Consider the following 16,968-nt stretch of genomic DNA (forward strand, 5'->3'; position numbering starts at 1 on the left):
ATCGTGGGGACCATCTTTCGCGCGAATGGATCTCGAATACCGATCGTCTTCGAAAAACATCCTTGTTCTTTGACTTCCATGAATTCGAACGAATCGGCAGCCGCAGCTCGCGAATAAATTTCTTTTACGGCGTCCGAATGGCGAACCTTGAACCGCGAGGAATTCGAAGAACGAAAAACGGAAGCTCCTCTTGAAAGAAAAAAAAAAAAAAAAAAAAAGAAAAGAAAGAAGAAAAAATCGTTGGATCGACTGATCGTGTTTTTCTGCGGTATTTTTAACGAAGGAATCCTTAGGTGTGGCACGGTTACAGATTTCATTCAGGCGTCCTACGGACCGATTCGCGTTTGCGTTTGCATTTGACCTACATGCGTTTGCGGTCTACGTTCGTGCACGCGTGGACGCACGTCCAAATTGGACGATCGATCCGTGGCCGATGTGGATATCGATATCACAGCCTGGCCTGAACGTTTAATTTCACCGTGTCACTGTTTTCGCTGGAGTGTTTTGCCAAGGCACGATCGAGGCTAATGCGGACAGACCGCCGTGTGTGTGCTCTGCAAACAGCTCGACGATTTAATTAGTGGCCGCGACAAACTTTCGCGAGTAAGACGCGTTCATTAACTACCGACCGGTTGCTCGATCTATAGATTGCACAGTTTAGTCGATTCGACGAAGATCGCGTGGAGCTGAGACCGACAGAAATAAATTTCGTTCTTCTTCGAATAGCATCGAACTTACTTTGATTTCTTACTTGATACGAATTTACTTTGGTTTCTTAAACTACGTTCAGATTCTCGTCTTTCTTGCTACTTTACCTATCGCTCGCGGTTAAACTCGTATACCCGACCGATTCATTCGTTCGCGGACACGTCGCTAGTTCTGGCAAAAACCAATTAATAGACTGCCGGTCGATGAGCATTGCCATCGAAATGCCTATTAATAGGCTTCTGGTAAGTAAAGTGTCAATTTTCGCGAAGATCAAGTTTGTAACGTACAGTGACTCGCGAAGGTATAGTTACACTTTTATAGTTTTACGATGTTCTACAAAGTTATAGAAACGTTGTATCGATACGTTACGCGTGGCACAACAAATTTCGAAATTTCTGTAGCGTTAAGCTCGACCATCGTAAAAATGGTAAGCGATCGAATAGTCTCGTGGTGCAGTGTAAGCGTCCAGTTCGACGATTTTCGAGAACTCGCAGGTAATAATAAAATACGCAGAAAGTTACCCAGTACTTCGGTTAATATATAAACAGGACGCTGGTGCGAAATGGTTTTCGGGAAGAATGAGAAACTCGAGCAGCGCTTTTATAATTTCAGAGGCCCTGGAGGACCCGTTCGTATTTATTTACCAACGCCTCGGCAACTCGTTAGTCGTCCGTATAATAATATTATAACAAGTACTCGCGCTCTTGTTCGCATCGTCCACACGCACGCTCACGCACCCTCCACTTCAATATTCTCTCTTTTATTTTTCATCTATCGTACACCATCGCCACCCGCACCGGTGTATCGTAATTTCGTTAATATTCGTTCCCCTAGTCGTCGCCACGTCGCTTTTCTCCATATTTATTTATTTATTTTTTTTTTTAATCGATGGCTTTGACCACATTTTTCTAAGCGGCTTGTTCGTTCCTCGAGCGGTCGTCGTTCGCGCGAACTCGCTGGAAGCTATCGAGGCACCACCGATATTGGCGAAATTCGACGACGATGGCCGCTCGAGGATCTCCGTTGATCATTTAGGTGATTTAGGTACGCGTACCTTCGTGTATATGCATATGTATATTATGTATATTCATATGTATATATATATATGTATATATGTATGTATACTTATGTATAGGTATATACAATCAACGTTACATCGCGGTATCGCACTAGAGGGTTAGTTGAGAGAGGGTGTTGTTTCTGAAATTTAAGGGGTGTCCTTTCTCCTTCGATTCTTCCGTGTTTCTCGTGAAATCAGAATTTTGAAGTTTCGTTACGATGGCGGGTTGCATCGATCGAAAGGAATTCGTCCGTCTCGTCTTTGTCGCGATTATTCGCAATTATCGTTGTCCATTAGAGTACATAGTAGCTAGAATTACGGTGCGTATTTGCCGGCAATTCTCCATCGCCCATTGTTGCATTTGCTATATACAAGCACGAAATAACTCGAGGACACCCCTCGGTTGAGACGCAGAACGATTGATATTCTTTTTGTCCCTTTAAGATTCGATGTTCGCTTTCAGAGGTGATTCGGTGAATTAAAACAAACTACACGAAGGTGTCCTGTCTTTCGGTACCGTCATCGAGTTGACGACATAGCCAGATTGGAATATCAATCGCTTTAGGGGTTTTTCTTATTAGACTATTAATTTTTCTCCCGGCGTGTTGCTGGATCGAAGCAAAAAGCGGCCATACACAGGGTTTCCGGGCACGCGCGCGCGCGCGCTCATACACATGGACATACTCGACAGTCTCGTGAACACGGTTACGTTCATCGCGAACGTTTCGAGTATCTACGGGGAGTCGGAATACGTCCCCTTAGTTTTATTATCCTCCCACTTTTCTGTTTGCCTGTTCCGCGTGCGAACCGAGAGAGATCTACTGAAAGCGACGTCCCACTTTTGCGTTTTCTAAAGTGACCTCCTGAAAGGCGTCTCGCAAGCATCCCAGTTCGTTAAATATTCACGCGGCGGAAAAAGTGGCGCCGTCACTCCTCACCGTTGACGTAACTCGCTGATCTCGCGATCCACGGAATTATCTTCATAGCCGTATCGAATAATACGCCGAACGTTCGATCGGATCGATCGTATCGACGAATTTTCTATCCTCGATCTCGATATTATAATTTTTTCCAACGACTTTTGATTCGTGAAAGGAGAAATGAGTTTCCTTAGGGGGCAGATCGTACGCGGGCGGCACGTCTTTTTCCACCGATTCGTGTAAGCAAGTATACGCTTGACTGGACGTCGCCTGCTTACGAGACGCGAGGTCCCCTTAAACCTGGCGGTCGTACGAGGATTTACGTGTGTCGTTTAGGAAGGATGAAGCATCTTGAATGGTGCGCTACTTAAGTTTACATTACGTAACCATACGTTTTATATTACACGCGTGGCCGGGGTCAGAGTGCGTTTCAAGTAATAAAATATATGTATATATATATATATTATATATATGTATATTATGTATATGTATTTACGCACACGGGTATATGTATAATTGCGCGCGTTTAGTAGGTGTTAAGTGTGTAGTCGGAGAGGTTGAGCTTTCGTTCTGATTTACCGACGGAAAGGTCCGGGGAATTACCGTCTTCCATAGGAGGCTTACGTGAATTGACACCATTGCTTCACGCGAAGATTAAACGATCATCGAACAATCTTTGGATGAGAAACAATCAAGACATACCGATTACAAGGAACGTAAGAGTGTCAGCAATGATACGTTTGCGCTCAGAGAATCGAACGAACAAAACGCTAAGAGGGTCGTAATGTATCCTCCATCAGTACGACAACTGGTGGACGGTAAAAAAGTGTCTAAAAATTGACGTAGCCTGGTGTCGGTACCACGAACTTTGTCACGGTACCAAGAATGAGGTAGTTCTCCACGAAACTAGTTACTAAAGCAGGATAGATACTGGGCGACGATACGTTTCTCGCTGTCGGTAAAACAGAAACGCTTTCAGTGATCTTACTTACTATCTAAGGAATCGAATACGAGAGGACCATGCGGTATAACCCACGTGGAAAATCGATTTCTGACCCCTGCCACATTTGTAGCGTCCTCGCCTCGCGGTCATACACTCGCGATTAGTTTTTATATGTAGCGATTGGCGTCGATATGCCGGTGCAGTGCTGCCATGTTCAGGTATTTTCTCCACGCAGAGCTTTTCCCCTAGATGTATCTAGGGAGGCGTCCGAGTGAGCTCGCTCGGTAAAGTAGCAAACTCGTCGGCGAAGATTCGAGCCGAATTTCATTCGATCGGACGAAAAGAGAAAAAGATCAACAAAATAGTGTCTTTTATCGGCAAAAAAGTCTCGGATCGCTTCTCTGACGCGGAGAAATCCCTGGTGCAATGGCAACGGAGCGCGATCGGGCTACTTTGAGTGTTTTCCGTGTCTGCACGTTCGAAAAAAGCATCGAAAAAACTGAAGCTACGTGAAACCAGAGTAAAACCGCTTATTGGCTAGCCACTTCTAAGAGGCCTTGATATGTTCGATTGGAATCAACGTGTCTTTGCACGGATTGTTTTTCGTCGACCTCGGTATTACGAGGCGACGCGGTACGAGTTTTTGAAACGACGCTCGATCAATCTCGCGTTGCGTTTTCTTTTTGGCTTGGCGTTCGTTCTGTAAATTATTGCCATCGCTTCTTTTTTCGCGAAGCTCTCGAAATGTTTCTTGAAACTTCAAAACAACGGTGTCGCTTTTGTAATCGATTTCGTATGAGTCTTCGTACTTTTTTTGAGTAAACGCAAAAAAAAAAGAAAAAAAGAAGAAAGGATGAACGTTTGTACAAAGCGTCGACAGAACGAGTAACCTTTATATACGGATGTTTGAACGTCGAGTCTCGACAGTAAATCATGCCAAGTAGAATCAGACAGTCATACGAAGACCCACGAGCGTAACTTATTGGAAGAAACAACTTATTCCTCGCCCTTTTACCTCTGCGTTTAAACACCCGGCACACGAACTCGTTATTTTCACCTCCGTTCATTTTCGTCGTACACCATTTCGATTATCGCGATAGGATTCTATCCTTGTTCGTTTCTACGAAGCACGGAAGTGTGCGTAACGACAAAAGTAAAATATCGAAAGCAAATAACGAACAAGATACACAGTTAGGCCACACGAACTCCTAGTTCTAACGAACATACGCGAGACCATAATTTATGTACAGTTGTACCAAACGTAAATCGCATAGAAACTCGGGGACGATCGCAAACGTGTGCGTGTTTGGTGCAGTTTCGACTCTCGTGCTACGGTAGAATCAACATAAATTTGTGCATCCGTTTCATTACATCTAAGAACATTGGAATCTTTCGTTATCGACGCGACAGGTACTTTACAAGCAGGCGTCCATCGTCGACAAAGTCTTCCGTACTTCGTGAAAGAGAATGCATATACACACTCACACACTCACTCACACACACACATACACGCGTACGTATACGCTCGATTCTCCGTTCTTTCAGTTTTTCCAAACTGTTCGAATCTGTTTTACGGAATCGATCGTTCTACGTTCTTATAGGAGAGACAGTTCTTTTCTCTTGTTTGTTCGTTCTGTCGCGATAAAACGTATCAGCTGTACGTTGGCCCGACAGGGCTGAGATTTTCAACGCGAATTAACATATATACGCGTTACATTTATAATACGGTTTCTCCTACGTGCGTGTTATGTATAACGTGACATTTATACATTTCGCCTCGGCTATATAACCCGTCAACCCCAACCCACCCCCTGTTTTTGAGCGACGTGCCCGTGGATCGTAAACTTTATACATTATTGCTTTGCCGATAGCCACGTCACGTACATTCGATCCGGTTCACGTTCGTCCGTTTTCGTCGAAATTCTATCTACTAATTGCATCGACGCGTTTCGCCAACTGTTTCGTGACTTTTCTTTTAATTTTCGGAAAGATTCACACGTCCAGCAGGAACGCGAATGAACGTCGATAGACAAAATTCCAAATAAATCGACGTACGATCGTTAAGTTTAACCCAGCTGTCTTTCTCGGTTCTATGTGACCTCGAAATGGATGTTTCATTTCGATAGATATCATTAAAATATACATAGCTTTTAAATATTTCATTTTACTTCAATCCAATGCAATATTCGTACCTTTTACGTATACCACGCCTTTTACAAACGAAATAGTCCGAAGAAAACAGATATCTGGGAAAAGATACGGACGCGAAGAAGAAGCGACGAGGACAGCGGGGTTAAAACTATTTCTAAATCAATTTTGTTAATAGTATTGGTATTAGTATTAACTGGTATTTAAAAAACAAAAAAGAAAAAAAAAGAAAATACCAGAAGTTTCAAACTAAAAGAAAAATATTCTGTTCGGTTTAAAACTACATAGGTATTCTACTAGAACAAAGAGACGTCCTTTGTCTGGAACGAACACGAACCGGAATCTCCTTCGAACTCGTTCACGCCGCTTTTTACACGGTCTGGAGCGCGAACGCACGCACAATTAATTCTGCTAAATTGACGAATCTCTTGCATTCTCGGGTCGCCGTTTCTTTTCATCCTCGCTCCTAACACTCGTCGGCATCCCCTTCCGCTTCCCGCGTTTTATCCGTGATCGTGACTAACGTGCAGCACGTAGCTATTCGCGGAATACGTCAGACGCGAGGTACGCTCGTCTCGTTTAAACCCTCTTTTTTCCCCGGCTCGAGACGCGGTTTCTGGTTTGCCACGCGGGAACTAAACACCTCTTTTCTGGCCGTGATAATTTTCGTCTTCGAATTAACCTTTGCTTTCTCTCGTTTCGAAAGAAAATTAAATACGTCACGTTGAAGGGGAAAATTATTCAGAGGCGACAGTTTACCGGCGCAATCGTCTTTCTATCGATCGAAAGGAAATCCTGCGACAAATATTGGAATCTCGCCGATGTTTCACGCGAGTACAATCGGAAATGTCAAAAATCGCCATTCGAGCGAAAGTTGGCCAGCGCCGAGATTATAATCGAGTCGACGAGCGGAACGAGGAATTTTACCGCTGAATAATTTCGGGTCGTGTATTTCCGCGTCGTTTGTAAACGTCACGCGTCCGGGAAGCTGTTTAGAAGTTTCCCCGGTTTGCCGCTTCTTTCTCTTCTCTCCGCTGACAAATCGACCGTTTTAAAGCGGCTGTCTCTCGCGCACGTACTCGCACGTCTATGCAGATACCGTTCGCAAAACGGCCAAATTATCGCAAACTCGCAACGCTACATATAATACTCGACTCGCATCAGCTTTATCGTGTCACGACCTAAAACATAATTAAACAGGCCGGATTTGGCCTTTCTCGACTGTCTCGTAAAACGAGCTACGGATCATCGCTATCTATGTTCAACATAAAACGGGTTACTGAAAACAAGAAAAAAGAGAAAAGTGAAATTCTAGATAGCGATTATTATATCGTGGTGATAATAAATCGATTCTCGCGAGAGATAGCCGTCGTTCGTTTTCGATAATCATTCCAGCCATACGTTCGTACGTCCGCGTTGATTTCTCCCTTCCTTTCCTTCGGTTCTATTACATCGTTTTGTTACAATTCTATTTAACAATCTACAAATTATCTACACACTCGAGCCTCTTGCGATATGCCTGAAAACGCCCGTTAGATTTAGCTCTGAACAACGTTAATAAACACCTAATGGTCCGATACAGGAGGAGCGTTCGCGTTTTCTGCTAGCTTATTTTAATTACACGGTAAATTAGCGCTCGTCATTTACAGACTCTACGATGCTTCCTTTATACACGCGTCGTCGTTGCACGCGATCGAGGACCTCGCGTTTTATCCCGTCAACTCGACCAGAAAACCGAATTAAAATAAGAGTTCTTTCTCGAGAGAAGATATTCGACAAATTTGCTTCGTATTCAAACGCCACGTTAACCAGAACGACTTGGAAAAATTTGCTACTACGACGCCGCGCGCAGGGTTATGCTAATGGAAAAAATGTAAAAAGCTGGGGTGGAACCGCGAGCCGGCGTCGAAAGTCAGAGAGAAATCGGGCGAAACTATCTCCGATACGTTTCTACTTCGAACTGGGCCACGTTTGTCGAGGCGACTCTTTCGGACGCAGTTACGGCTTGCAGCGCGGAAGGAAAATGTCGCGCGCGTTTCTAATGACCGAGATCGGTTCGGGATCTGGCTTGCAATATCGTCGCTGATCCAGCAGCGAGAGACTAAGGGGGCCATGTGTTTCGATCCACGCCCATTCTCCGCACATGGGATCCCCTTTATTATTGACCACGTAGCGAGTGGGCTGTGTCGTTGGCGTCGAGCGATGCTGTACTCCGTGTAGCAATAAAAATCTTGGCTTCGCGCCGCGTGCGTCTCGCGAGAGATCATCGAACCTACATACGAGAAACGACGTTGCGACGAAACCGACGGATTGCTGTTCGGAGTAAACGATTTCGATCGGCGGTCAAGGGGAAAAGAGACAGAGGCAGAGGTTGCGAAGTAGCCAGGAAATTCGGCAAGATAAACGAATGAAAAATTAAATGGAAAGTCGATCGGGAGGAAAATAACCGTGGAAAGGAAAGAAAGAGCGGATAGGAAAGAAAATGAAATCTAAATTGCGAATGAGAATGACGGAACACGATCCTCGATCGCGGCATCGATCCATAATTCTCTACTCGTTTGATCCACGAGGCACGAAGATTAGAGCCCCGTTTGATAAACTGCGACTTCGACGTTCGTTGATGATCCAACAGCCACGAAGGCTGTTGCGCGCGATTCTCGCTGGCTTTTTGCAGACGTTCGTGCAGCTTTTTCTAGGCGTTCGAGAAATTTCAGTAGTCTCGATAGGAAATGGGTGTGGGTCGTTGGTGTCACGAGGCGACCAGGCACGTCGACGTCGATCGAAACAGGCTGAGCAGTAGGAGGATCGCGACCAACAGGAAGCTCGACGACCTCGACAAACCTCCGACCTCGTTGCTGTACGGCAACTTGACCTCGACCTCGGCCATCTTGAAGATCGACAGTAGCGGGTGTGTATGGACCTCGTGATGTTTGTTGTTGATCTTGTCGCTGAGATCCTGCAGCATCGAGGCGCATTCCTCCTGCGAAACGTCAAGAATTTATTAGCAAGATTATTATTCGTGCAGCTAGTGCGAAACAAGGATGAAAGCTCGGCTGAGTCTCGAATTAGTATACGACTATATTAAAGCAAGAAGATGGAAAACTAGCTTTCGTGACATCGATGCGACGTAATTTACCTACTCCCAAAGGTATACTGATATTCCTATGGAAGGGATAGATTAAATATTGAAATTCGGTCGAGCTACAGAATTAAAAGTAGATACGCGTACGTTCTAATACGTCTAGGCGGCTGTCGATAATCGATCAATCTGGATTGTACAAATACGTGGAAAAGTATACGGTGACAGGATGTACATCGATGTAATTATAATTTATGGCCGTTGTAATAATTTAACATAAATTACTTAAATTACGAGCGACGCGCTGAACGACCCAGTTATCGTAATGATTTAATTAAGCAGAATGATAACACATCGGGTTGGGAAAGCAGGATTTCTCTTGTAATCAGAAATTAAATCACGCCGCGTAATATCACTGGGGCCTGAAAATTTTGCCGTCTTTTGTCCCGCTCCGTTCCTATTGTACTGGCGCAGGCCAACGTCGTTCGCTGCGCGGCTATTTCAGATAACAAGTGCTAATTTTTCCGTCGTTGCGCTTAAGCCGTGCCACGGCCTCCGCAAGGGAAATTATGCTAAATTAACAATAACAAGATCCCTTTGTCCGCGGCCTCGCGAACCGCTCCCTCGCGCTTATAAAACACCGGGCTCGCACTTTATTACCTCGAACAAACTAGTTTTCCAACCTTGCTGTCGCCATTCTCATCCGCGTTAACGATCCTCCGCGCTTCTTTTCTCCGACTGTCGTTGACATTTCCGAGAAACGAGGAATTTTCCATGGACAAGTATCGAAAAGTATTTCGATTACCACTGAGAAGCTTCGCGTACGAGCGAGAAAGATAAACGTGCGTGACAAAGGCGCGAAGTTTCTCGTAAACTAATCGACGACGTATTACGCTTTCCAAAAGTTAAATTTAGAAGTTCGTAAAGTCCTACATTAAAAGCGAAACAGCCCTCCTCGCCACTCGAGTTCTTATTGTCCGTCAGCTCTATCCCCTCGCCGGTAATCAAAATTATTCCTGACCTAATTTACTCCCCGGTATAAACATCCCAACGAAATAAAAGCGGGCGAAAGATTAGCGCAAAAAGAGGGGAGATTCTGCGGCGAAAGGGAGTACCTTTAACGCGATTTTAATTCGCTCCGACTTCGTAAGCCGGCGAATAATTAAGTCAGTTTCAAGGTCACGGTCGCATTAACTCAAAAGGGCGTGTTTCATGCGCTCGCGAGCACGCCTATAAAGTTTTTCCATCCCCCCGGGGTAGTGAAAATGGTCCCCCTAAACGTTTTCTTCGGGCATCCCCCGATATCGACTTAACGACGCCGAATGTAACTCGTCCCGCCGTGCTGCCAGCTTCTTCGTGCGCATCGATTTCCATTTTCATCCCTCGTATCATTTTCTCTCTTTCCCCTTCCTACTTCCACCCGTCTCTCTCTCTCTCTCTCTCTCTCTCTTTCCCTCCCTTTCAACGTTTCGTCGTTTTTACTTCTGACGCTTCTCCTCTTCGGGCTTCTTGTTCCTCGTCCCCGGAATTACCCTCGGCTCGTTGAATCTTTAATTTCCGGCAGAGGCGAGACCGAGGCCAGAGCAATTTTTGGCGATATTTTCCGAGGACCAGACTGCGCGCTACCGTACGACGCTGTGCGCCACGTGGCCCGACCAGGCCAGCGACGAACGCGTCGCGACGCTCACGACGTCACCGCCGGATCCCTGGTCGTTCTGCCACGGCAGAAAGGTTCGTTCGTTCGTTTCGCCGAAGCATCGACGTCGGATTTTCAATGAAATTAAATTCCACCCGAAAGGAGGGAGTCAACCAACCGCCAACCCCTTTGCACTCTTCCATTCGACTCTTCTCCGTGCACCCTTTCGAATAACTTTTCGCGAGCAGGCAGAGGCTCTCCAGTTCTTTAAATTATCGATGCACCGAGAATTCCCGTTCCACAGCACTCAGCCATCCACGCGATCCAAATCGATTCGTTCTGCTGTCTGTCTTGATGTACTTCGTTCTACCGGACGTTATTTCCTCTTTTCCATCTTCCTCTCTTCTTCTTCCTCCTGCTCTCTGGATACGATGTCTTTTCTTTTCTCCGCTGCCACCCTTCTCCGCCGTATTTTTTTTCGATACGCGCGTATCGCTCGATATCAGTGCACGACTATCGTATTATCCGAAGGGAAAAATTCGATATCTTCGCTGTCTGAACGTGTCTCCGGTCGAAACGTCAGCGTGTGAAGAAAAACGAGGAACAGATAACGGAACGATTCTCCTTGGGGAAGAAAATTTCGGTAATCGTCGGCTTTTTCGCTTGGCATCGGACGAGAGAGCGCAACTTGTTTCCAAGATAATAATTCGAAAGCTCGATTCGAATAGTTCGTTTCCTTTCATCGGCGGAGAGCCGAGAAAAATCGTCCGACCTTGTTCAATTCCCGGTGTAATTGAACAGACCACCACTGGAGAAATAATGATCTATACGCGACCGGGTCGAGGCACTGGGCGGTAACTCGTTTTACACATTGGCCAACGCTAATTGTAGCGTGTTGCGGCTTAATTATCGAATATGCGATCCAACCGCGAATTTCGTCGCTCCTCTCTTCTCCTACTCATCTCCCCAATACCTTCCCATCCTCTTTATTGACCAAAAAGTGTATCGCAATAATTAACTCGATTGCCTCTCCGGCGACAGCGCAGACCGCCAACCCGGAATATTTTCAATTATAACGTCCAATAATAACTATAAATAAATCACAAAGCGATAATTAACTCGCAGAATTCTCCAAACCGAATATATTCTCTAGAGCTCATAAAATATTCTTTTCGAGAGCATTCGAATCACAAAGTTGTCAAGCTTCGTCGAAAAAAAAAAAAAAAAGAAAGAAAGAAAGAAAGGAACACGTAGAAAAGCTGCTCGCTCTCAAGATGTTAGTTTCGAGAATGACACGATTTCTCCGAGTATCGTTAAGGTACGATATCTAATTAGCAAAAGGCGTCCGTACCCCGAATTCGCCTTGCGTCTATTCTGCTGTAGTACGGAACGAGAAGAGGAAGTCGCGTTTTCGAGGCTCGTTTCGCAACGAATTCGAGGCAAGAAGGAGAGAAGGAGGAAGGGAAAGGGGGGCGTTTTCATAGAATAATAATCAGCCGGCGCTTGAAACAATGACACGCTGCGAGTGGCTGATTAAATTGATCCGCAAGCAACGTTCTTGTGCTAAGTTTCACGCAGAATGCGCAAGGATGAGCCGGGAGGACATCTGTCTCACACCGGCCAGGAATCGTTCGTTCCGCTTTCGTCGGGTAAATAGCATTCTCGATTCGGTGTCGGCTAATGATGTTCCTCGGCTGTGAGCTACCCCTCGGTTCGCAGGAATTTCCGTGGGAACGATGCCAATCAAAGCATAGAATCGAGAGACTGGCGCGGCGTTATTCACGGCCGAGTGTCGTTTAGAATTTATTCGCGAAACGGCGAGCGAGCATGGGTGTTGGTGAACGAGAACAGGCTTGCAGAAGATTTATGAAGTCGAAGACAGAGGATAAATGACACGTAAGATAACAAAAACTAGCGAACGGAGGTAGCAAGAATTAAAAAGAAGTCTGCGAGAGTATGATAGAAGAGAAGGGAAAAAATGTTGCAGGGGTGGCAGGCCGGCAGAAACACTGACAAAGAACAACGAACTAAAAGAAATTACAAAAGGAGAAGAAACTCTGAGCGAACGAAAAATCTGATAGAAACCAGCGAAGAATCTAGACCAGTGGCCATTGTCCAGACCAAAAGACATCGGACAATGAGTTGGAAGTTTACGAAGACCAAAAAAAAAAAAAAAGAAAAAAAAGGACGAAATGACAGTAGAACGAAGGAAACAAAATAAATCTTTCATTACGAGTATCTGTCCTGGTCGTGGACAACGCGACGCAAGGAGCAAATGTCAAAAATACAAAGGTCCGACGAGGTATCGTCTACGACGTGTGACCTGGATCTTGAATTATCATTCTACGAGTGCAACTGGATATGGAAACTCGATTCATCGTGACAAATTTTCAACGCCCTAAATATCGTGAATCGTAATTTCATTTTTTCCAAGAGAAAACGTATTGTCGCTGAACTATGTCCGTAAAAAATGATTAGGTTAGTGGAAGATACAATTTCGAAATCTTTCTTTATGAGCGTCAAGAGGCGATAAGGTTTCAAGGAGTGTTAAATTCTTTGCTCCTAATCGAGACTGGATTGTTCCGTCGTGGGTAAATAAAGATAACTGCTCGCACTGTTGGGGATTAAAGGCATCTCCGTTGGAACGATCGATAAAGAAACACGATGGCGCGGCTGGTGATGCTTGTCGCTGAACAGGTGGAAGATGGAAGCGCATCCAGTGGAATCCCCGCGGTCCTGTTCTCTATAGACAGCCAGAAGGGTGCTTCCATTTATACTCGTGACACGCTGAATTCCTTATTAATGATCGGCTAATTGAGTTTCTTGACAGAATAACATGGCTCTTCCCTCGCGCTGCTTTTTAGTGACAGCCGAATAAGACGGGCTATAAAAACAGCTAGAAGCGAGAGGGGAGAAGTCTCGTGAAAGATGTGAAATTAAAATAGCGAAAGGAAGGAAGGAAGGAAGGAAGAAAAAATGTTAAATAGAAAGTTCATGGAGTTGGAAAAAATGAGACTGCGGTTAAGATGCGAACAGGAGAGAAACACAATAATGCAGAGAAAATAAGGAAAGATAGACTACGGAGTAAAAAGAGGAAGAAAAATGGGGAGAAGGGGGACAAGTTGGAATAAAAACATGAAAGAAATAAAGATTAAGCAAGCTAGCGAGTTGTAAAATGTAAATGCATGGTGCGACATCAGTGGCAAGCTATAATACATAATGACAGATGAGAAGAGAGCGAAGAGAAACGACGTCTAGGCGAATAGGGAGTCGGCAAGGTTGACATAATGAAGAACAGGCAGGGATCCATCTTGCAATTACGATTCCCACTGGCCCTTCCATCTCTGCCGACAGAGAGAAAGCCCTTTCATCGAAGCAAATGCATTTGATATCAGGAACGATTGTTCTCGCGGATTGCCCACCTCTATTCGCTCTATCCAAGATGATCCTTATACACCCTGTTCGCGCCACCTAAACGACGGTGTCAATTTATAATGGCGATATAATAGGATTTGACACGTGGTCTGGGAACCCAGGATCAACGGATGATCACGCTAATTATCAGGCGTCTCTGTCACAAATGAAATAGAATACCGGCAAACCAACAACCTGATTTCGTAATTGAATTAAACAGAGCAACTACACTTCCAGCGCCACTATCAGACAGTTTTTAAAAAGATATTTCTGCTTTGAGAAGGAATACGACGAAACGGCGACGTATGCGGAACAATAAGGTTTTGCGGATCAAGCAAAAAAGGGAAAAGAAAAAAGGAAAGAGGGGAAAAAAGGAGAAATTCCGGCATGCAAGATGTTGGTGCGCCTTCACGTGTTCGCTTAATCAATAACGACGTCGAGTCTGCTCGACGTTAATCGTTAAAATGGAAGGAAAAAAAGAGGAGAACAAGAAGCAAAGCGCGAGGGGGATGAACGAGGAGAAAGAACGAACCCGGCTCGGATAAAGGGGGGTAGTGGAAAAATAAAAATCAGCCAGCCGGTCTGTCGAGGGGCGAAAGTCAAGGAATAACGACATGCAACGCATGCCGGCTGTATAAAACGTAAAGGGTTGCCGTCGTGGAAAACAGCTCTGTCACGCAATGCAAATGAGCCTTCGAGTCGCGCGACAACCAACTCCTGCTACTCTCCAGACCGGCGTCTCTTTCTCGCGATATTTTTGCCCATATTTTTGTTCCGTCCCTCCATGGTCCGAATTTATTACACCCCGGAAGGGACTTCCCTTCGTCCGAGACGAGAACCGACTCGATTCTTCCGCAAATTCTTCCCATATGCGAGCTGAACCGCGAGTGTTGTTGCTTTAGAATTCGTAGCTTCGGGAATTTTCGAAGATTCCACAGATCTGCAATTCTACGTTCCAAAATGTCCAAGGATTACGAGGACGAATACGAGGTCAGAGGTCTTAAATTTCATCGTCGGAAGATTCCGCAGCTGTACGATCGCGGAAGACGCGAATTTCCAAAATCTCGGAAACGGCCGTGACTCTCGGCGACCTCCACATCGTCTCGATACTCTAGAAATTCGAAATTTCTATCGAAGCCGGAATCGTCGCGATCTTAGAGGCCTCGGAAAATCTTTCTCCGCCGTGGATTCTCGGAGCAAAAATTCCATTCAACCCTGTGGCTTCTCTAGAAATCGTTCGGGAACGTTCGTGTGAAACGACAGGCTCGTTTGCATAATCATGCACGAATCTTTCAAAAATCCGCCGCTGTTGATGAGATAAAGCGGAACGTGCTCCAAGTACGTGCGAATACAGGAAACGCGTGAGAACGGTTTTTTCGCCGGACACGACGGAGGAATCGTAGTTAGCCGAGTACGAAGCACAGGCGACCCGGTGCGAATGAATTAGCCGCGAAATCGGCATCAAACACGCGTCCGCTTCTTTCTCTTTAAACAGCCTTCTACTAAAATAAGCAAGTTGCGTGTTAAAAGGGTTTTCTACGGCTGCGTTTCGCGTGTTCCGCTACGTTCTTTCTTAAAGCCTGGAAAGCTCTCGAGGCGTCGCTGAGCTGTTTCGCTGTTTTAAAAATGAAAGACCGCCTCTTTTCCGCTGTCCGCCTTGTTTCCTCGGCGGCGCCGCCGCGGCCGGCTACTAAATCTTCGTGTCACACGCTTTGAACGAAACTAGAGGTCGCGGGACTAAAGATCGTTCGACCGGGTTCAACGTCGATTTTATATTTTTGCCGGAATAACGCGATTCAAATTCGCGACCAAGCACTCGCGTCGATTAAAATTAATGAGTCGGCCATCCACGCGAGACGAGGCTGGCGCGCCTGGCCAAGCAACCTCGGTGTTAAGGAAACGTTAAAGGAAAAAGATCTTGTTTCGCATGGTCGAGTCTCTCTCGCTCTTAAACCCTAAAGATATCGTGTGTACGGAAGCACAGCCGTGCACGCCTTTGGACTGTTTTAAAAATGAAAGGGCCCTTTCTCTCGAGCCCGCTTCTTTCAAGAATCGCTCGTAGCTTCGCCGTGTTTCCTCGTGAAACTGTGTCGAGATACAGCCCTCCCTCGGTGCAACCCTTTAACCTCAGCTCTTAACGATTTCTCGCACGAAACCGTTCCCGCGATCGCGATTAACCAATATTCGCCGGCTGGACACGCGCGGTCACCCTTTCCGTGGAAATAAGCACTCGCGATAGCCACATCGCACGAGAAACTTTCCAAAGTTTAGATTAGAAAGTAAAAAGGAAAAAACTTCCATCGTGTGTCTCGTGCCCTGACGACCAGACCATCGAAATCGACTCCAGAGGATTTGAAATTTCCAAGTCAGACGACATTTCCCGAGTCTCGACGAATTTGCAATTCGTCTTTGTTTCGCGAGTAGCTTGGAAATTTGGGGACGCCGCATCATTCACCGCTTTCATTTTAATTCTAACGTTCGCCGAGAGCGATCCACTCGCGTGTGCGAAACAGAAACGCTGAAATAAAGAACACGGTCGTCTATCGTCGCCGGATCGTCACGTCGAGGACGATCGTCGGAAACGATCGTCCTGGGACGTGCGCCGAGTATCGAAACGATCCACGTAGGGATATACGCGTGTCAGAAGACAGAAAGAAAGAGGTGAGGAGGCAGAGTCGTTCGCTCTAGCTTCGTCAAATTGGCAAACGTCGCGGGAACGACGTACACGAGACGGTGTCGTAAATTTTCGTGTGCAATTTTGTCGTAGCGGAGTTCGAGCCGCCGCCGAAGACGTGGGTGTGGCTGATACCATTTGGAGTATTTTTCGGCTCGCGACAAGCACGCACTTTGCTCGGATTTTCGGCTCGCACGATGTTACCAGAATTACCGAATTCGGCGCGGACAACGAAATCCGTGTAGTTTGGAACTGTTGAAATGGTTACCACTTTTAAGAAAACTCTACATCTGGTCTTTTTAGTTTTCTCAAGCACTGAAGCCATCGACAGCGCGTAGACAAAAGACTGCGACGAAGTCAGGCCATAAAACAGTAGACAGGCGACA

The 16,968-nt window shown here is 45.7% G+C and overlaps 1 protein-coding gene across 2 annotated transcripts in view; it reads right to left on the reverse strand.

Moving 5' to 3' along the window:
- Nucleotides 1–1,306: 1,306 nt before the first annotated feature.
- LOC117209276 overlaps nucleotides 1,307–16,968 on the reverse strand; it is a 220,385-nt gene continuing 204,723 nt past the window's right edge. For both annotated transcript variants that reach the window (XM_033451077.1, XM_033451079.1), the window contains one exon: nucleotides 1,307–8,759. In XM_033451077.1, coding sequence (XP_033306968.1) covers nucleotides 8,529–8,759 — 231 coding nt within the window. In that variant the 3' untranslated portion in view covers nucleotides 1,307–8,528. The remainder of the gene's footprint in view (nucleotides 8,760–16,968) is intronic.

The sequence above is a fragment of the Bombus bifarius genome, unplaced genomic scaffold (assembly GCF_011952205.1).
Source record: "Bombus bifarius isolate JDL3187 unplaced genomic scaffold, Bbif_JDL3187 scf7180000008169, whole genome shotgun sequence".
Classification (NCBI taxonomy): domain Eukaryota; kingdom Metazoa; phylum Arthropoda; class Insecta; order Hymenoptera; family Apidae; genus Bombus; species Bombus bifarius.